A 21,869-nucleotide genomic window follows, 5' to 3' on the forward strand; every position below is an offset into this window, starting at 1 on the left:
GGGAGCAAGTTTAGGTGAAACTAGGAACTCCTAGTCCAGACCTACACGTTGGCGGCAAGTGTGTGACGGTCGCCTTCCCAAGACCCGGTGACTACTTGGAATTCCGATCCTGCACTTGTGTTTGAGCAGGCCTTTTCAGGACTATTGCTGCCACCCCAAATGGGAAGGCCGATAAAAGGAGTACTAAATATCGGAAGTCATTTTTACTACTTGGTCGTAATACAAAATCAGGAACCAGCCGAAACTTTAAGGCCAAAACGAAACTGACCTTAGAAACTTGGAACGTGAGCACCCTTTTGGACACTGACAACTCCGACATGACCCGAAAGACGAACTACATTCATCTCTAAAGAACTCGCTCAACTCAACGTCAACTTGCTGCACTAAATGAAACATGACTTTCGGATAAAGAGAAGCTCGAAATGGCATGTGTTGGATATACTTTTTCTGGAAAGGGAGAGATCAAGGAGAGAGAAGGACCCACGTTGTTGGCTTTTCTGTGAATCGTGTGCGACCGTCAATTAATTCCAGCTGTCATCAATGAGCGACTTATGATTTTTCGTGTACCACTCACAAAAACAATTTCATTTTCATAATTTCCGCTTATGCCCCGACTCTTGACGCCGATGATGACGTCAAGAATGAGTTTTACCAGCAACTTTCCGACATCATCCTTAATGTTCCATCTAATGATAAGCTCCTACCGTTCGGAGATTTAAACGCCCGAGTGGAAAACGATCACCGTCTTTGGGTGAATGTGATTAGCATAGAGGGTGCTGGAGACTGCTGCTAAGTCCATGTTCGGAACATGAGCTATGCAACACGGAAACTCAGTTCTGACTTCCCAATCTCTCGAAGACCACTTGGATGCATCCTCGATCAAAGTACTAGCACCTTCTCGATTATGTCATTGTCTGTCGAAGAGATAGAAAGGATGTCTGTATCACAAGAGCAGCTCACTGTGCAAATGACTGTTGGACTATCTGGTCATCTCACCATCTGCAAGAAAGCAAGGTTCCACCATGATCACCCTCTCCGTCGTAAATTCAGGACCATCAGGACCACCGTTGCAGAATCAGATATTAAAATTCCACCCTCGATAAGATCAACTCCAAATTTGCAGATCATCAAAATATCATCTCCGAAGCTGCCAAATGCAATATTAGATTCTTCAAAAGAAAGAATCAAGACTAGTTCGATGACAACGGAGTGGAAATCAACGGTTTGAGCGATGAAAAACAAAAGGCCCAGTTATCATCCCATGAACAAGATCCAAGATGCAGGTTTAAGGAAACACGCTACAAGATCACACAACGTGCCAAACCCAACTGAGGGAGCTACAAAACGCTTGGTGGCAACAGAGAGCAAGAGCGTTGCACGAGATCTTAGAAGCTTCTATGCTGGAATCGAACATCTATTTGGTTCTGTAAAGTCGTTAAATGGCATCCTACTTGTGACAGACAATGTTATCATCTTAACTGACTCGCAAGGCACCCTAGACCATTGGAAGGAACATTTTTCTGCTTTGCAAAATCGTGAGTTAACAACAACAGAAGACTTGCTGTGAAAAGTCCCTTTCTATCCATTACAATCTTGGATTGTATCAAGAGTTCCAGAAGGCAATGGAACATATGAAAGCAAGAAAAACTCCGGGACCCAATAACATCCCATTAGAATTGCTTCAACATGGCGGACTACCGCTGCAAACTAAACTCTTGACCCTATTTCTAAAGCTGTGGAATGCACGTCAGGTTCCAAATGATCTCAAAGACGCCGTCATAGTCAGTATATTCAAGAAAAAAGATAGAAAATCCTGTGTGAACTATCGTGGAATATCGTTTCTAGAGAAGATCTTTGCTCAAATATTCTTGAACCGCCTCCAGGTCATCACAGAAAGAGTCCTTCCAGAATCGCGCATCTCGTGGAACCATAGACACGATCTTCTGTAACAAACAAATCCAAGGGAAGTACTGAGAAAAGCAAAAACTCATTTTCCCTATCTTCTATGATCCGGAAATGGCTTTTGACAGTATACAAAGACTAGCCATGTGGGTGGCCCTTGATCGTTTCGAATGTCTTGATCATTTCGTCTCCCTGGTCCAAACCTTGCACGATGGTAAGACTGAACGTGATCAACTATCAAAAGAATTCCCAAAGGCATATGGATTGAAATACGGTTACGTATTCGTTCCTACGTTTGTCTCCCTATACCTTGCTGCAATGATCCATGAACCTTACCCAGATCAGCCAGTGGATATCGTTTTGATGACGGACTCTTCAGCCTGGCGAGGTTTCAGTCAAAGAATCTCACTAGTACCAAACGAATCTCGGAACTCCAGTGCTCCGATAACAACATGGTACTCAGTCACTCATGCTTAGAACTGCAACAAGCAGTCAATAATTTCCCTAATGCATATCAATGCTTTGGGCTCACTATAAATACTAAAACAACACAAGTACTCACCCAACCAACCCCAAATTCTGCCCATTCAGACTTTAACATCATCATTTCGTGCACACGACTGCATACCTTGGAAGTGCGCTGTCCACCAAAAGCAATTCTGAGCAAAATATGGAACGAAGAATCAGATTGTCTTACTCAGCTTTCGGTAAACTAACAAAACCTGTATTCAAAAACAAAGACCAAACCTCTATGGTTGTAAAACTTGGACTTTGTATTGTCGCTACATCTAAAAACTCATACGCTTTCATCATTTGAAGCTTCGCTCTCTCTTGAACATCAAGTAGTTTGACTATGTCTCCAATACCTCCATGATAGAAAGAGCGAATAGCCAGCGCATCGAATCTCTAATCATCAAACATCGTCTTCAATGGGCCGGCTATATCACCAAGATTAGCGGTGAACGACTTCTTCGTCAAATCCTGTTCAATGAACTGGCAACCGGGAAAAGACAAAGACGAGCTCCTCTTCGATGCTACAAAGATCAGCTAAAGTCAACGCTGAAGCAGACCAGCTTCGACCCGCTGGTTTTTGAGACGACTGCAACCACATCAACATTCACATGTAGCCAATGCAGTCGTGTGTTCTAACGCGAAGATTGGCCTCGTTAGTCACATTCACCACCGGCATCAAAGGTCTAAATATTTGTCCAGAAGGAGAAATCAATCCTCGGATTAGAGGGACGAGCCGACAACGATTTCATTCTTATCAAATAATTTTTTTTTACTATTAAAATATATTTTTGCATTATAATAGAATATTTTAAAATTCAGTGTTTTTATAATTTAATTTGTTTATAAATGTTTCCTTTAGGGAAAACATGTCTTTCAGGACACCGAAAAGATCTAAACTGCTCTTCAAAACTATAAAGCCAGAGCACTGTCTGTTTTTTTTTTTGTTTTTTTCTGACGAACTATACTACTCAAATTCATGAAACTCACCTCTAGATAGAAAATAGAATAGAAGAAAACATTGCAACATTCAAATTTATTGAAATCCAAAAATAAATTAGATAATAATTAAAAAAAAAAACATTCAGTGTCAGAAACCCCCTGTTCAAAACTATAACCCCAGGTTGAATAATGTTGCAAAAATTATGCAAAACAGAGAAAATATGATATATTTCAATGATATTCTCATGAAATACATCAACAATGTTGTGCATGACCACCACCTTTCTGAATTACTTCAAAGACACGCAATTTCATGCTCCCAATCAACCTCTGCAGCAGATCAAGTGGAAACTGTTCCCTGGCCTTCTTTATTGCCATTTGCCTTCGCTGTACACAACATTCATGAGATATCCCAAGGCATTCCCAATAGGATTGCATGTAGAAAATCCAAAGTTGTCCTTGCTTTATGAATAGGAACATTGTCCTGTTGAAATATAAAGTTCTCGCCGTGGAGCCTTCTTCCTTATTCGTCAATGTGAGCCCCGTCCAACATATTAATGTATCGTGCAGCATTGAAACGGCCATACATGACGACAAGTGGCAGCTTCCCATTGGCAGATATTGCTCCCTACACCATAAAACCTCCTCTGCTGTTCTGCCACTTGGAATAAATAGAAATTTTGTACACATTTATCTGCCCAGTAATACTCATAACCGTCGGAGCCATCTAAATTCTATTTTTCCACATAAGAGAACAGAACTTTGGTCCAATCACCATCCCACGTCTGATGCTGCCGAGAAAACTCCAATCTAATAGCTTTGTAGAAAGGGGACAATAACGAATGCTCTAGCCGCTTCTTCAGGTTGAAACCATGGTTCAAACTCACTCTTCTTATGGTGGATGTCGAAGCTTCTAGACCTGCTGATACCTTGATTTTGGAAACAGAAGAGCAGCGTGACTTCTTCATATCTCTGACAACGACCTTTTCATCACTTTCTGATGTAGCCTTGGGACGTCCACCAGCACGAACCCTGTTGAAGCTGTCGGGATCTTTCAGAAAATTGTCCACTGGCGTTCTGCTTCACTGAATCTTCTCAGCAATCTTCCAGGTACTCATTCCTTCCGTTTTCAGTACAAGAATCTTTCCTTGTTCAGTTTCGGAAGACTTTGTGGCTGGAAATGTAATCTGGATCACGGAGATTACGATTGAGTCGAATATTTTTCGAAACAGTCTGGAAAGAAATGAAAATTTATTAGTAGCTTTATAGTTTTGAAGCTAGAGAAAATTGGAAAATCAAGTGTTGTAATGTGATAATATAGATACAAGGCTTACATTTAAAAATATTCACGAAATAACCATTTCCAATACATTATGCCCCTTAGTCCACTTAAATACAGAGCTAAATTTCTAAATAACTTAAAAAAAAAACATGTAGCATTATAGTTTTGAATACTAGTTTAAACGTTTTCAGTCACTGACAGATCGTTTGTTCATTTAAATAAGAAAAAGTAGCTCATACTTTATGAATGGATTGTAAGTAAAAGGCACATCACTAGTGGCTATCACACCCAGTCAAACATTTTGCTAGATGTACGATATCTGATCAAGTGGTATTTGTTCTTCTGTTGTAAATAGATTTATAAATGTGAATTACTAAATTCATCTCCAATGGATTCCTTAAGCTTTTATTCACCACGGACCTATATGGACCACTTTGATAAGTTCTGCAGGGGTATATATGGGCCATTTTGAGAAGACCTGAAAGGGACCTGTATACACCACTTTGAGAAGTCTTTCAGGAGCCCATATGGACCGCCTTGAGAATTTATGCTTATATACTATTTTATTGTTTATATTATGGTTTATATTGAATAAAAACGGCTGCCAGCTTTCTGTGGGATATTTCTTTAAGTGTGCCCATAATTACTTCATTGGGTGTATGCACGATAGTACCTATGTTAGTTATTGCGATGTTGAGTTCTGAAAACTTTGATTCTATTTCTTGATGAAACTGATTCCACAAGACCCTTCGAAGTATGAGCCACTTTTTCTTATTTTAATGAACAAACGATCTGTCAGTGACTGAAAACGTTTAGACTTAGTATTCAAAATGGTCAGGAAATTACTTACCATGTGATTGTGGTAGCAAGTACACAGCAGGTATGTGGAACAAAAAGCTAATGCATGAGGAAGAATTGAAGATGGTTTGGTGAAGAACGTACGTGGTACGGATTTTTTAAGCTATAAAGGGAGTTAAGTTGCGATGTTATTTCACATTTTGTATTATTATTAGTATTTTCCAAAACCCATATGTTGAATACATTGAAGCCACTCCTCCAATAACAGTGTTCGGAAAAGCATTAAAGTGTTATTGTTGTGGGTCACCTGGTGGAGTGGTTGATGATGTTAGTTGTAGTATATATGTGCTTCGTGTTGCTGGCTTTACTCTGAGTATCTGCATTTTTAGCGAGACATGGCATCTGCATTTGTATATATGATTTTTGGTATCGGTATTTTGTATACAAGATTTTATTCATGTTATGAGGCATCTTGTGTGATTACATTGGTGTATCCAACCTTTTCGGCGGATAATTAGGATTATGTGGTGTCCCAGGTTTTTGGGCAGTGAATGTTGTATTAAAGTAATTTTATTTCTTACGTTATATTGACAAAGTTTTATTTCTGAGGAAAGAAAAAAGTATTCCGTGCGGAGCTGTAATGATAACGAAGGAAGGGTGATTATAATGATACTTCATGTTTTTGATCCTGTTTCTGAAAAGTGATGTATTTATGTGGAATTTTTTTGCAACTGTTACCATTGATTATATATATATATATATATATATAAGCAATGTTAATTCTCTAAATGAAGTATTAACAGTAACTGCACGATAAAGTGTAGTATATTGCCACTTAAGTGTGGCTGACCCCTAGGGGTGGATGTTACTGTTGCTTTTAAGATGTCCTCCTGGGGCTAAAAGCAACAGTAACATCCACCCCTAGTGTAGTATATTGCCACTTAAGTGGCAATATACTACACTTTATATATATATATATATATATATATTCTTTTACTAAGTCATTAAACTGTGGCTTGGGGGGCATTACTTTCAAGATTTGGTCGATCATATCATCATCATCATCGTTTAACGTCCGCTTTCCATGCTGAGGACTGGTGAAACCAGATGGCTGCACCAGGCTCCAATCTGATCTGGCAGAGTTTCTACAGCTGGATGCCCTTCCTAACGCCAACCACTCCAAGAGTGTAGTGGGTGCTTATATATATATATATATATATATATATATATATATATATATATATATATATATAACGTATGGTGGAACCGTTGGAAGAGGCAACAGGATATCTTACACCGCTAAGTTTGAAAGTTTGGCATATTATTGTTGTTGTTGTTGTCACCATCATCGTCACCTTCACTGTTATTGCTACTAGAACATTAATAACTTGTATAAAATGAACTTCTACATAGAACCTTCCAATATATACAGAAATGACACACACACACACTCAACAAAACTTCCTTTCTAAAAAACACTTCCAGCTTTCTAGATACGGCTAATAGAGCTGATGCCACAAACAACGTATGTGGCGGAATGTTTGCTTATAAAAACTTGTATATGCACACATGAGAGTAAGGGGACATCCGAGTAAGGCTGTGCACACAACCCACACATATAGATGTGCATTGGAGTGCCTATAGCGACCTATCTATAGTGTTTGTAGGCTTTTTGGGTGCCTTGTATTTTTAAGGGTTTTTGACATATATTTTTTTATATTCTTGCATGTCCCACATGCTATACCTTCATTTATGTATTCTTTTTTACTACTATTATTATTTTTTTCCTGCTGTACCCTTATTTGTATTTGTATTTTTATTTTTATTTATATTTTAATTTCAATTGTATTTTTTATTTTTATTTCTATCTTATTTTTGCTGTTGTTTTTCTTCTGGTCTCTACCACACCTCTGTTTTTACCTCTTGCTCTACATCTGTATGTAACCCTTTGTGAATCTCTGAAGAGGCCTAGAGGTTCAGGCATGTAACCCCATTTCAAAATGTCATCCGATAATCACTCCGGAAAGGAATATTCGGATAGAATGGGGCCTGCCAAAACTAGGCCGTAACAGCTGTAAGATTAAACTTCTGTTCATCCTCTAATTCCTTATGTACTTTGTACTTCTGTATGTAAACCATGTTGGCAAAATAACATAGTCTGCCATGGACACCTGTGCTTTGGTTCTTTCTTTCTTTTTCTTTTCTTCATTTCTTTTGTCACTTTTGCTATGAATTAAATTAATGAATTCAACGGGATACACCGTCTGCAAGTAGTTGGGTTCAGCATATTATCCTCCATTTTCTAATTATATATATATATATATATATATATATACGCACACACACATATCTTTCATCTGTTTCAGTCATTAGATGGCGGCCATGCTGGGGCACCACCTTTTGGAGATTTTAGTTGAATCGACGCCAATACTTTTTTTTAAGCTTGGCACTTATTCAATCACACTCATTTTGCCGAACCTCTAAGTTACAGGGACGTAAACACACCAACACCAGTTGTCAAGCAGTGTTGGCGGACAAACACAGAACACACGCACACACACACATATCTGATGACCTTTTGCAGTTTTTGACAACTAAATCCACTTACAAGGCTTTGGTCAACCTGAGGCTATAAAAGACACTTGCCCAAGGTGCCATGCAGTAGGACTGAACCCAGAACCATGTGGTTGGGAAGTAAGCTTCTTACCACACAGCCAGGCTTGTGCCTATATAAATATACATATATCATCATCATTATCATCATTATTCAAAATCCATATTCCAGACTGGCACGAGTTGGACAGTTTACAGAATCCAGTGGGTACAAGGACTGCATTGTGCCCCAATGTTTATTTCGGAATGGTGTTTTTTGGTTGGATGCTCTTCTGAACACCAAATATATACATATATATATATATATATATGCATATATACATACATATATGTACATTCCTACATATATATGTATATATACATGCATATATGGGTACAGGACATCAAAAAAACGTTAAACACAATGAGAAACGAAAACATAGAAAATGAACATTTTTTCGAACAACGAAAAAAACAAACAGAGAAACGAGACATGCAACATAAAGAAGGCGACATTGGTAATGATCACGCTCAAATGTTGCCTTTTACGTGCCACCGGCACGGAAGCCAGACAGCTGCTCTGGCAATGATCATGCTCGGATGGTGCTGTTAGCACTCCACAGTTCGATTAATCACCAGAATTAATTACAACAAATTAAAATTATGAAATTACAGTTCTTTACGTCCATTTGTTTTGCTTGATTTTTCTTTTTTAACATTCTAGTTATATTAATAATAATATTACTGTGATAAATATTGATTTAACAACTTGCATTTGACAACATTGATGAATTTAACATACAAATGTAACAAAGGAATTAAAACAGTGATATCAAACATACACAAGAAAATCCCTGGATAAACAACAACAAAAAAAAAAAGATCTTGTTTGCAACTGAAAATACATGGAAGTTTCCTAAGAAGAATATTGATGCAAAATTCTTTAATAAAAAAATATATAAACTGTTCTTGCATAGTACTTTTATCCTGATAGCTTATATAGCAACTTTTTTGTTGGTTCTTAGTTGTTGTAATTGCAGCTGAAGACATTAACGAAAGCTTCTAGGCTGACAATATTCTCTGCAAATCAGTTATGTTTATATGCAGATACATATATGTGTTTCTGCTATTGTAAGCATATTGAAGTCATCACCATTTTACATCTGCTTTTCTATTAAGGCATGGAGCGAAGTCATCACCATTTTACATCTGCTTTTCTATTAAGGCATGGAGCAAATGAGTCAGGTAGGGACCAAGCCAGTGCTTGTTCGAAGTCACGTCTGTTCCATTTTTTAGAATGTCTTCTATGGGTGAATGCTCCCATTGCCAATCACTTGGATGAATCTACTCAGTATGTTTTGTCGTGATAACACAAGAAATTCTGGCTTGCCTTTGGCCAGACTAGTTGATGCTTTTTTGATGTGTTGTATCTCATCAAAGACATTACACATTTTTGTTGTGTTTCGACACATCAAAGACATTACAATTTCTTTAATAATGATACCACAACTAGAACATTCTGTAAAATAATGAGGAATGTATGCGAGGATTTCCTGTCAACATGCCAGCATATATATTTATGCGTATACAGCATGAAAATCTCAAAGAAGTCTCTTGCGTAAGTCTTGAATTTCTTTATCAATAAGAAGTCGCTTAATTCCTCTGGGTAACTCACGGCAATAAGAAATGTTGAGGTATTTCATATGTTGTAGCTTCTTGAGGAGTAACTGGAGAACTTCAAGAGAAATCTGAGAGTTAAAGACATCTAATCGAGATAATTGAGATCCAGGAGGCTGGACTAAACCACTTAGTAATTCATTTACTCGATGACGAGGTTCAATATCTGATAGATCCAAGCCTTCCAAAGTCGAGGAGAACTGAACTAATGAAACATCTTGAATAATGGCGTTCCTGGACAACCGCAGGAATTTAAGTTTATCAGACATAACATAATTAATTACTTCCGGTGTGATTTTGCAGAACTGATCAAGTTCAAGGATTTCCAGGTTATGTGAGTTCTTTAGTAATCTTTTCAAAATATTATGAGCTGTTTCAGTCAACACTGAACTTTTGTCAGACAAACTTAAAGAAAGGTGTTTTAGCATCGGGAACCCAACTGATTCTTCCATTTGTAATTTTGTAATTTTGGGAGACACAAGTGGACATTTTATAATGACAAGTTTGGACAGTTTGCGAAGTGAAATTTGGAATTTCTCTATATCAATGTTGAGCCGAGTACAGGAAATATTAATGAGCTCTAAAACCTCAAGATTGTGACAGTTGATAAGTTGAGTATTGAACAACTCATTAATCTTCTGCTGTTGGACAGCAATTCCACCAAAAGGGAGATGAGTAAGGCTGTTGGATGAATATGTCAGAAGTGATTCTAATGGGACATGGTTTTTTTCAAGAGCTTTGCAATCTAGAAGATTAATTGTAGAAAGTTTAGGGCAGTTCTGAGTTATAGCATCTATACCTTCGTTCTTTAGCTTTTTGGTGGTATTTGATATATCCAAGTTTTCTAAATTAGGGCAGTTGAGTGCAACAGCTCTTAATCCTTCGGCAGTCAGATTTTTCCATCCATTCAGGTTAAGAGACTTGCATTGTAGAAGACGGTTCTCACTGAGCCATTTCAAAGTGGAATCAACAGACTTTATCCAGCCATATGCAAGGTCAATGTTTTGCCAGAGTCTTGAGCACTTGGAAGCTTCATACCACGTTCTACAAACTTGTGAAGCTCTGACAAGAAATGGTAAGGCACCTTCCAATTCCACACAACGTGAGAAAATCTCAACCCAAACATCAATAGGCACAGCATTGATATGAGAGAAGTGTACAACAGGGGTTTTGTCTTCTGTCACTTTCTGTCGTCTCTTTTTGCGTAATACCAACTGTTCTTCATCAGAGTCATCCATTGGTATGTAGTCATTGTCCGAGGAATCATCACTGGATGGCCATTCTGTGTACTGTGTAACCAAGATGGCACTCTTTTTTTTTTCTTCTTGTTCTTTTTTTTTTTTTTGGTTTCCATCTTAGTATATGTAATTCGTCCGAATATATGTATATATATTTATGAAAGTATAACAATGTTAAAGCATTAGTTTGTAAATCTAAATGATAATGCTCAGATGGTTATATTGGTTATTTTTTATAAATAGTCTTGCTTTAAAGAGGACTCTGAACATAGTTCTGATTTTAAAGAAAATAGAGAAACATTCGTTCACGATGCGGCAAAGTGAAAATACAAAATTTCGAGCCTAACATATTTCAGTCTGGTACATATTTTATTGAAATTTATTTGACAAACCTCTAAGTTGCACCACGTAAAGAGTCTCAACATAAAAATATATATATTCTCACATGCACACACGCACTCACTCACACACACACACTGAATGTTTGACTCGTGAATTGAGTTCACACCTCTGCGAACTTAAGGCGAAAGCTGTTACAACTCGGTTTGGTGGGCGCACGAAAAAGTACTCTGGGTTCCATATCATAGTGTAAATACAGAAATAAACTTACCTACAAGGAAAAGCACTTAGCATTTCGTTTGCAAGTGTCATTGTGTTATTTGTAATTGTTACTCAGAAGTGATGTGCAGTAATCTACTCGTTTGCTCTTGTCATCCACTTTTAATTGTTGTACATATCTGAAATGATATGGCTTCAACTTAAGACTTTTCGACGCCTATTGACATGACATCCTGCTTATGTGAGACTGCAGCGCCAATTTATGTATTGACTTCTTTAGACTTTGAGTAACCCTTTGGCGAATGTCTCTTTGTTTTGAGTACTGACCCCATAGCGCGCCACTCCTTAACCAACGTTTGTATTGTTCTCTTTGCCGGTTAACCTTTACCTGGAAATTTTACTAAAAATTTTCCCGTGTTTGCTTAACAGAACCCGTTCTCAAATACGCTTCCACGATCTCCACTCTTTTCGTTACTGAGTAGGTCATCTTGCAGAAAAAGTTAGAGATGTCCACTCAATGCAATTTTAAAATGAACTAATGTGGTGAGGATGGGTGTTCTTTCGTGCGTGTAAATTTATTTCTATATTTACATTATGCTACGCGACCCAGGCTACATTTTCGTGCGCCACCTTGTACTTATATTCGTTGGTGTGGGTGTAGTTTCATGCTTTTATTAGTTGGTTGGATTTTTTTTTTTTTTGCATTAACGGATCCCTCATCAACTAGCACAAGAATGATAAATTATTATGCCACAAAAAATAACCAATGACGTGACAGAAAAATAACTACCAATCATTAAACATAAAATGCGAAGCGATAAACAAACACAGGCATAAAACCATATCCATACCAACGAATATAAACATATTACCTAACTGAGAACCGTTGTGACGTGAAACACAAATTGCGAGATAAGTATTCAGTTTCAATAAACCACATACTTTACAACTTACATTGACCACCCCTATCTCATTTATTACACACGCACACACACGTACACACACGTACACACACACACACACACACACACGCACAGACCACTCAACATACTGGTTAACTCGAGTGTTGGTCACCATTGTCATCGTGTTTTTTTGTTTTTGATTTTTGTAAGATTATAGTGGAAAGGAACGAAACTCGCGGACATTTTATATATTTATTTAAGGAATATATTTATATATTTATTTAAGGAAAGGCCGTACATATATGCATGGATTTTCAGATACTCACTGTACAGAGTCTTAGGATATAGGGATCTACTTTCATAGTGACTAACTACAGTCATTAATGACTTACAATAACGAATTGGTCTTGAATAAAAATCGAAATGTGAGTTTATCCAAATCTACTCACATTTCTAGGTTTGCTTTGAGCAAGAGTGAAATAACATGTTTTTAACTGACACGATTTCTTCAGGCGCAGGTCTGACGGATGCCAACTATACTATACAAATTGTATTTATCAGCCAATAAGTTTTCTTGGAGCAAGAGACAAGGAAATTTTAGTCCACCGAATATTGCTAAAGCTTTGCCCTGGTCTGGCTTGCTTGTGATGAGAGGGGAAATATCTGTACCCTTGTTGCTCTCAACCTCTGCTAAGACACTTGGCGCCAAACTGCTTATAACAAGAGAAAAGCATGCCAATCTCAGTCATTCACTTTTGTTCTGATTGTGGCATGATCTCCTGAAAAACCGATTGGTCGATGCATATAACATACACGTGATAATTGCGTTGTCAATTCGTGGCATTGGCCTGATAACTTAGAGGATGAGATTCAAATCCTAGGTCTCGCAACAGACTCTTCTACCTGTAAGAAAGTTACAAACGATAGTAGTGAAGTTTGCATGTAAAGTATATCAGAATGCAAGTATATGTGCTAAGGACGAACAAAGTGTAAATGATGTAAAAATGTTCGTATTCATAGTCAATATATTGTAACTTAGTAGAAAATTATTGAGGTCGACTTGCCTTTCATCTTCTCGGGGTCAATAAAATAAGTACTAGTTGAACACTGGGATCAATGTAATCGACCTAACCCCTCCTCCGAACTTGCAAGCCTTGTGCCAAAATTATTATTATTATTATTTCTTTTTATCACAGGTTTTGTTGGAACTTCTGTGGTTTTGCATACGTAGCGGGCTTACTACCTGCAGCCTACGGTACCATGCTATTTGTTCTTTTCAGCTATCTAATACTTTCCTGATTATTCTGGCTGTACCAAGGAGGCAAACCTTTTGTAACAGTTCTACTGAGCACTCTATTTCAATTTCCTTGATATTCTTCTTGATTCCTAACAATAATTGGCACTATCTTCAGTTTCTTCATTTTCCATAGCTGGGCTACTCCGTACTCAAGAGGGTTGTATTTATTTGGGTTTTTTTACCTTCCTTCTTGACTATTCGTGGGTCAAAGGGGCATGCAACATCAACTATATAGCACATATGGTGCATCTTGTCGACCACCGCTAGGTCGGGTCTATAATGCTCTAACACCTGATCTGTTTGGATTGGGAAATCCCAGAGGATTTTGCTAGTCTCCGACTCCGCCACTCTCTGCGATTTGTGATCATACTACCTTTTGCCTCTCTCTAGCCCTCACTTTTTGCACAGTTTCCAATGTAGCATTTTCGCTACCTGATCATGTCACCACAATTTGTAGTGGTTTTGGGCAAGTCTAGGGCATTCCTTTGTGATATGGGGAATGGTTTCATCCACTCTATTACAGATGTGGCGCAGCAGAGACACTTTCTCTCGTGGCCAAAGCTTGGTCTTGAGCTGCCAGTATAGTGCTCTTGGTCTCTTTTTTTTACTGTACCTTTCTTCAGCCAATCCCACCGATTTTTTTCCGGCAACTTCTGTTGTGGCTACATGGAATTGATTGTGTAGTCCCATGTTGCGTAATTCTTCTTCGTGTCCTTTTTGTACTTCTTCCTTCGTTTTTCCTTTTTTTCTCTGCTTTCAATACCCCCTCGTTCCTAACTGACTGACACTAGCAAGGTTTCCTTACTTTGGGCTAAGTATCTCATTAAGCTCTCGAGTTCGATAAGTGCACAATATTCCACACTTATCAGTCCTCTTCCTCCAGTTGCTCTCTTTATGTATAGGCGATCAGTATCTGCATGTGGATGATGGGCTCCATGCATCGTTAGGAGCTTTCTTGACTTCATATCCATTTCCTTTAGCTCTTCCTCTGTCCACTTCATGATTCCAGCGTCATATCAAACTACTGCGACTGCATGCAAGTTTATTGCCGAAATTATGTTTCTGGCATTCAGCTTTGAAGCCAGTATTTTTCTCATTCGCCGCAGGTACTCACTTTTTGCATTTTCCTTCATGTCACTGTGTTTAATTCCATCTGCTTCAAGTATTCCCAGGTATTTATAGCTGGATTGAAGTCGAATTCCTTCATCATCTCACCACTTGGCAAACCTATGCCTTCTGTCCTGATAAGCTTTCCTTGTCTCATCACAATCGTACATATTTTGATATTTCACTCAAGGTGTTCATTCCTAGCACAAAGATCAGTGGGGACACACTGTCCCCTTGGAAGATTCCTCTCCTGATTTTCACTTCTCCTAATACTTGATTCCTTGGTGTCAATTCCGTTCTCCACCGTTTCATACTGTTCCATCTAAGGCTTCTCATGTTTTCTACTACTTCATACATTTTCATTGTTCTTATTATCCAGGAATGTGGTATCGTATCGTATGCTTTTCAATAGTCAACCCATGCCATGCTCAGATTTGTGTGTCTTCCCTTATTATCATTACCATCATCATCATTATTATTATTATTATTATTATTATTATTATTATTATTATTATTATATTTGCCTCGGAGTACATGTTTTCGAATGCTCGAAGTCTTCATTAATTTTATTGCATACACCCATTTGGTGCTGTTTTTTGTTTAAAATTTTCCTTCCGAATTGTTACTGAGAACTCCAGGAACCTATTTCTGAGTTTTTTTTGTGGTTTTTTGGCCCCGTAAGAGGCAAATTTCGGCCTTCGAGAATATCATCCAAGACGCGTTAAAAAACAACAATTTCATCAAGATGGCAGCGTCCACCTTAAAACTTTTAAAAACAAAATCATTTCTCCGCCCCAGCCTTCTTACAGCTGAAGAATCTCTTCCCCTTCCTTCTCTTACCTAAAAAAAAAAAAAAACGGAGGAGATGGAGTAGAGACAAAAGAGATGGAGTAGAGACAAAAGAGATGGAAATAGACAAAAGTCTAATCCGCAAGAGTAATTGCAATGACAATAGTGGTAGTAGCAGCAGTGGTCGTAGTGGAAGCGACAGCAACCGTGGTGATAGTGGCTGTGACAACAACTTGAATAATGGTGGCGGCGAGAGGAATAGTAGCAGAAGCAAAGGCAGTAGTAACAGTAACGTTAGCGTTGACAGCAACTTAAGCGATAACGGCAAGAGCAATGAGAGTAGTGGAAGCGGAGTGGTGGGAGGAAGAGGTAGTAGGAACAGCGGAGATGGCCACAACTCCACCACCATCATCAAAAATATTTCTTTCGCAGGCACCGCTGCCTCGAAAGAACTGTTTGCACTCTCTCTAGAGGATAAAGCGTCTAAATCAGCGAAGTTTCGAAAATGGATGGAAGGAGAGTAGAATTAAAACCTCTACCGGAAATCTTAGCGAACACGGCAAGGAAAATAGTAACGTACCATTGCACTAGCCATAAATCAAAACGGTTAGAAACGGCAACGAACACCCAGATAGAAAGAGCCCTTCAGAATATATGGCAGATCAGCCATATATCGAGGACAAAGCAGTTCGGCGGAGGGGGGGGTATTTAAAACTGAGGCCCTGACTATTCAGCACTCGGGGGCCTGTGCAGCGTGAAATTCATGCTCTTCCCTTCGTATATGGGAAGAATGGTGGTTAAGATTACCATACAGGGGGTGCCACCAGAGCTAGATCTGTGGTGGGTACTCGTGTGCATAGTAATCAATGAAAATGAAAATGATTATCTCCTGTGGGTGAAGAGATCAAGGAGAGAGAACTGAACAGGAATCACACTAGAGGCGCTACTTAATGTAAACAAAGATTTCATGGCCTTCATAACTCAAAATAAAGAGATTGAGAGAGATGGAGCAATTCATGACACCAGCACCCTTAAAGTGCCAGAAGAGCTGTTTTTAGTGCGTATGCCACTAACAAGAGCATTCGGGAGATCTTCCCACATGACAACAACCTCCAAATGACTTTTAAAGGGGTTCCCAGAGAAACTCCAACCAGAACCGGAAGCCAGGCCATCCGGCCGCCAACAGCACCAGCAGGGTAAGTAACCTCGCTCTTTTTCTTTCTCACAACTCTTTCCGACCGACATGGGATTGATTAGAGTGGGATGTATAAATATTCGTGGCCTCGGTCGCCCTGTAAATGTTCGTGTCATCAGGTCACCTTGAATATGTTCGTGGCCTCAGGTCACTATCTGTGGATGTGCAGCGAAACTAGGATTTCCAACATATGTCATCTGGCCCCCATTTTCGATGATTTTGAGATCTATGCATCTCTTAGTTGGCCTGGAATGGTGGGTTAGGTGGCAGTGCTGTTTAGGAAAAGCCTGGATCTCGAGGTACGGACGATGACGATCTTCCTGGACCCAGAAGGTAAGTTGGTGGTCATGGATGTGAATAACATCGCTGTGTACACCCCAACTGGGGCGGGACAACCAAGATTTCTTCAGACGTTTGGAACGCCATTTTGGATGCACGCCTGGATAGAGTAGGAATAACTGATAGGAAAGGTGGGTGCAAAAGCCTCACAAACCTGCTCAGTGGTTTCCAATTGATTGACAGATACCAACTGGATTTCCCAAATGTACTAATTTGGACTTGGGCAAACAACACCTGGTCTTCCAGATTGTATTTAGATAGGATATTCTGTAGGCCAGCAGATAAAGGTAGCATAGGTTGTCCACAGTTCAAAATCGTCGGCTACACAGATCACAAATTTGTGTCCTGCACGGTCAACCTAAATAGGATCCATAGGCAGGTCTCTCGACTCTGGAAGCTGAACGCATCTTTCTCAGCACGTCAACCATTCAGAAACCGGGATAGCAAGCTAATCCGTCGAAAGTTGGCGGGCGCAAACGTCAACAACCGTTGGTTGATAGCCCTCAAAAGGGCTATCAGAGTAGAGGTAGTAGGATTTGGTAAGGAAATAGCCTTAGAGGAATCTAGGATAGAGGGAGCACTAGACAGGAAATAAATGAGGCGTTTAGCAGTGGCATTGTGACTGACATAATGGCGGCGAGATTGACGCTTGATTAATTTTTCAATGCCAAGCACGAAGTTTGCCTTGTCAGAGCTAGGGCGCGTGCTCTAAGATACGAGGGGACGAAAGCCGTTCGATGGGTCCGGATAGCAGAGGTGCAATGTGGAAACAATTCAGTTTTTGACGGGCTGGGATGGGCGTATGCTACACGAATTCAAACAGATGTGTACGGAATTTCAGCGGCCCTTAATCGAACTGTTCGGGGCGCGTAGTGTGTTGGGGATGGAGGTGGATTTTACCTCCTACCTCGACATCATGCTGCGCCTTTCAACAAGGGATGCGGACTTCTACGAAATGCCAATGACAGCCGAAGGTAGACGGGACGCGATGAGGAGCTGCACGAGGGAGAAGTCTCCGGGGCTGGATGGTTTGTTCTTCGAGATTTATCTTCATATGCCAGACTTGTTCGGTGATCTCTTGGCGAATGTCTACCACAATTGGCAGCAGAACGGGAGAATACCCAGTGCTGTGAGCCGTGGTGTTGTGGTGCTGCTGAAAAAGGACCCGAACAAGAGGGACCAAATAGACAATTTTAGGCCGATAACCCAGCTGAACGCAGATTATAAGATTTTGGCCAAGGTGTTAGCCAGGAGGTTGACGCTTGTTAATAAGCTGGTCGGTTATATGCAGACATGCACTATCCCGAAAAGATCTCTCCACGACAACCTCCACCTCACGCGCGACATCATAGAGGGGGTAGGGAAGGAATTTGGTATGGGTGGGACCCTGATCAATTTGGATCACTCGAAAGCTTCAATACTTGGCGGCTGTCCTTGTGGCGGCCGTTTTCGGAGGGTGGATCACTGCAATGCACAGCGACATCTGTTCGGGGGTCAAAGTAAACAGCCACCTATCGGAATCCTTTAGCATCACTCATTCTGTACGTGCTGGCTCTCGAGTCATTACTAATGAAGTTGGATATTTCGAGGGGCATCCCGTGTGATCTAGGATGCGGAAGGTTCGTGTCGGCAGGTTCCATGCCAACCAATAGCGCTGTAAGGAGTTTGACGGAAGGACCGGTTAAATTGCTCGGGGTTTGGTTTGGTCCGGACCTTTAGGTGGACAAGAACTAGTGGGGAGGTGATGAGCAGGGTAGTCAATCTTATCCAGAAATGGGCAGAAAGGAAGGGTCGGGCAGAGGTGGCGAATGCGTACATCGCTTCCGTCATCCTTTGCCCTGCTTCGAGGCTGATCAAGCTGGAACGCTTGCTCTTCTGCTTTCTTTGGAATAGATGTGTTCCACTTGTCAACGATCCATCTGCTGTCAACAGCCGCTAAGTGGAGGACTGGGCATGCTGTGGCTAATGATGTGCCGACACGGTAGAAGTTCCACTACGGAGTTCTATCGGGGATTAGTGAGTGGAGGGAAAGAGCGAAGACGTCCTGAAGGAAACTCTGGACGTGGGGAGAGATCAAGTAACTGGTCTTTTCCGGAGGACTTTCGGGCCAGGGCCTATGAATAACTTCCAGAAATCCCTGGCCTGGGAGTGCTACCAGGGAACTCTGTCGGTTCGAGACAAGCTCTACAGACACTGAAGTGCTGTCAGACGGACTTGTCCGCGGTGTGCGCAGAGTGACAAAACCGTCCTGCATGCACTCATCCAGCGTCCGTGCATTACTGACTTGTGAAGCTTTGTTGAGCAGCTGTTGTCGCGTGTAGGACGGATTCGGTTATCAGCCGTGTCCGTCGTGAAGATCGCCCTGCCACCTTCCTTTGGCCAGGAAGGAAAGGCAATTTTCCTTTGCTTGGTGGCTATAGCGAAGGAAGTAGTGTGGTGGACGAGATTGAAAGGACTGAAGACATACTTTCCTCTTCGGCCAAGCCCTCATCGACTTTTTCAAGTTCCACTTGAAAAAGAAAGCGAGAGTAGAGAGGGCAGTTCTGCCTTCCCCCACCAGTAAATTTGTTAAAAGGTAGGTGAATGTGGCGAGGATGTCCCGTGTGAACTTTCGGGATAACCAGAATGCGTGGGTTCCTCGGTTGTCCCTGTGAGGAACTCCCGCCTTTTGGGAATTTTTATTGTTTGTTTTGTTTTTGTTACTTATTGTATACACAGCATTATTCAACTCTTTACTTGTCCCTTATATTGTATCGTCCCTATTTGTTTTGTGTTCGGTCCTTATGGCCAATAAAAGAAATTGTTGTTATTATTATCATTATCATTATTATTATTGAGTGAGAGAGCAGTGCATGCCATCAAAGTGACACTGGGGTAAAATATACGAAGCCCAGTATACCCATCATGACTACTCGTCTGATAAGGGTACACCAGGCACATGCATCACAACCATATGTGCACGACATGGTGATCTCATATCAAGATAAACAGTGCATGACCTCGCAGGTGGGGCCCAGTTAGAATTTTCTTCAGGTCAAGTAGCCCATCCCGCTCAAAAGATACCTGAATAAGGTTTGTTTAAGGATGTTGAACAAAACAATCATGTTTACAAAGGTGAATTATTCAAACCCCAAAGAATTCCTCTCAACACATGACTATGATGCTCCCCCACTACTGCTTGTGATCAGAGATGCACATATCGTCAGCCACCAAGGGACATGCTCAACTGGTTAAGGTCAAAGAACTGACAAGCAAATCTGTGGTACTGAGCAGAATATTTGCTGTAGCCCATGTTTTTATACCAAGACAAAACAATGTACATGATAACACTTCCAATCAATTAAGATCAGAAGCCATGAGAGCCACTGCCTGGTACTGCATCCGGGCATTCATTATTATTATTATTATTATTATCTGAAGTTTGCTGCTGTGTCGTGGCTAGGTAATTGTCTAACACTAACATAGCTACTTAAACTGAGCTAAAGTGGATTGTGAATATCATTATTATATGCTTCTAACGCTAGTCATCCTGAAATTGTCTCTTATCTCCTGGTACGGAATGCTTATCGCAATCCAAATGGAGTTAAGAATTCATATCCGACTGAGCTAGAACACTGGTTCAAAATTTTCAGGCTTGCACTTCCTCCCGTGTTGTTGTGGATAAAATGGCGAGGGTAGATAATTGGTGTTATTGTTGTGGGAACTTTCTTGGTATAGTAAGGCCTTTTTTCGGGTCACCATTATCTTCAAGGGTTACCATTGTCACGGTGATTTTGATGTAAGTTTATTATGGATTAAACAGAACTGCATGTGTTGTGACCAGAAGCGGAACTCGTGGACGTTTTATAATTATTTGAGGCAAGGCAGTATATATATATATATATATATATACATGCATGGATTTTCATATACTCACTGTAGAAAATCTTCTAAATTCTGCAGTCATTAATGGCTTACTCAAGAGATAATAACGAATTGATCTTGAAGGAAAATCGAAATTTGACTTTATCCAAATCTACTCACATTTCTAGGCTTACTTTGAGCAAGAAAGAAATAACATGTCTTTAACAGTGTTTTCTCAGCCATTGGTTTTCTTGGAGCGAGAGACCAGGAGATGTTAGTCTGTTGAATTTTGTTAAAGCTCTGGCTTGCTTATGATGAGAGGTGAGAAATCTGTACCCTGGTTGCTCTCAACCTCTGCTAAGACTAGGTGCCAAACTCCTTATAACCAGAGACAAGTACGTGAATCATTTTTGTTCTGATTATGGTATGGTCTTCTGCAAACCGATTGGTCGATAAATAGAATACAGATGTGATAATTTCGTTGTCAATTTGTGACACTGGTCTGATAACTTAGAGAATGGGATTCTGATCCTAGGTTTCACTACAATCTCTTTATTATAATTAAGGTGGCGAACTCGCAAAATCGTTAGCACGCCAGGTAAAGTGCTTAGCGTCTTTACATTCTAAGTTCAAATTCCGCCGAAGTCAACTTCACCTTCTATCGTTTCGGGGTCGATAAAATAAATTCCTGTTGAGCACTGGGACCGATTTAATCGATTTCCCGTCTCAATTTTATGCTAAAATTTGAAACTAGTTTTTACATTTATATGTGTGTTGAAACATTTAAAATTTTAATGATAGGATTAAGTGTAAAAAAACCCCCTATAATATTTAGACATTTGATAGTATTTTACATTTGTAAATAGTGCAGATAGAGCCAACCTAGAACAACGTGTTG

At 39.9% G+C, this 21,869-nt stretch overlaps 2 protein-coding genes and 1 long non-coding RNA gene across 3 annotated transcripts in view; 1 reads left to right on the forward strand and 2 right to left on the reverse strand.

Annotated features, from left to right (window-relative positions):
- LOC106877831 (uncharacterized) overlaps window positions 1–21,869 on the forward strand; it is a 53,656-nt gene that overhangs the window by 13,036 nt on the left and 18,751 nt on the right. The window lies entirely within an intron of this gene.
- The window catches only part of LOC149132034 (uncharacterized), a 29,528-nt gene continuing 11,088 nt past the window's right edge, over window positions 3,430–21,869 (reverse strand). The window contains exon 2 of the long non-coding RNA XR_016244971.1: window positions 3,430–4,587. This is a non-coding gene — a long non-coding RNA (uncharacterized LOC149132034). The remainder of the gene's footprint in view (window positions 4,588–21,869) is intronic.
- On the reverse strand, window positions 6,656–15,645 carry LOC106877830 (F-box/LRR-repeat protein 6). Its single transcript, XM_089365961.1, has one exon. The coding sequence runs from the start codon at window positions 10,939–10,941 to the stop codon at window positions 9,628–9,630; it is 1,314 nt and encodes a 437-aa protein (XP_089222087.1). The 5' UTR covers window positions 10,942–15,645; the 3' UTR covers window positions 6,656–9,627.

Source organism: Octopus bimaculoides, chromosome 18, assembly GCF_046866305.1.
Source record: "Octopus bimaculoides isolate indiv1 chromosome 18, ASM4686630v1, whole genome shotgun sequence".
Classification (NCBI taxonomy): Eukaryota; Metazoa; Mollusca; class Cephalopoda; order Octopoda; family Octopodidae; genus Octopus; species Octopus bimaculoides.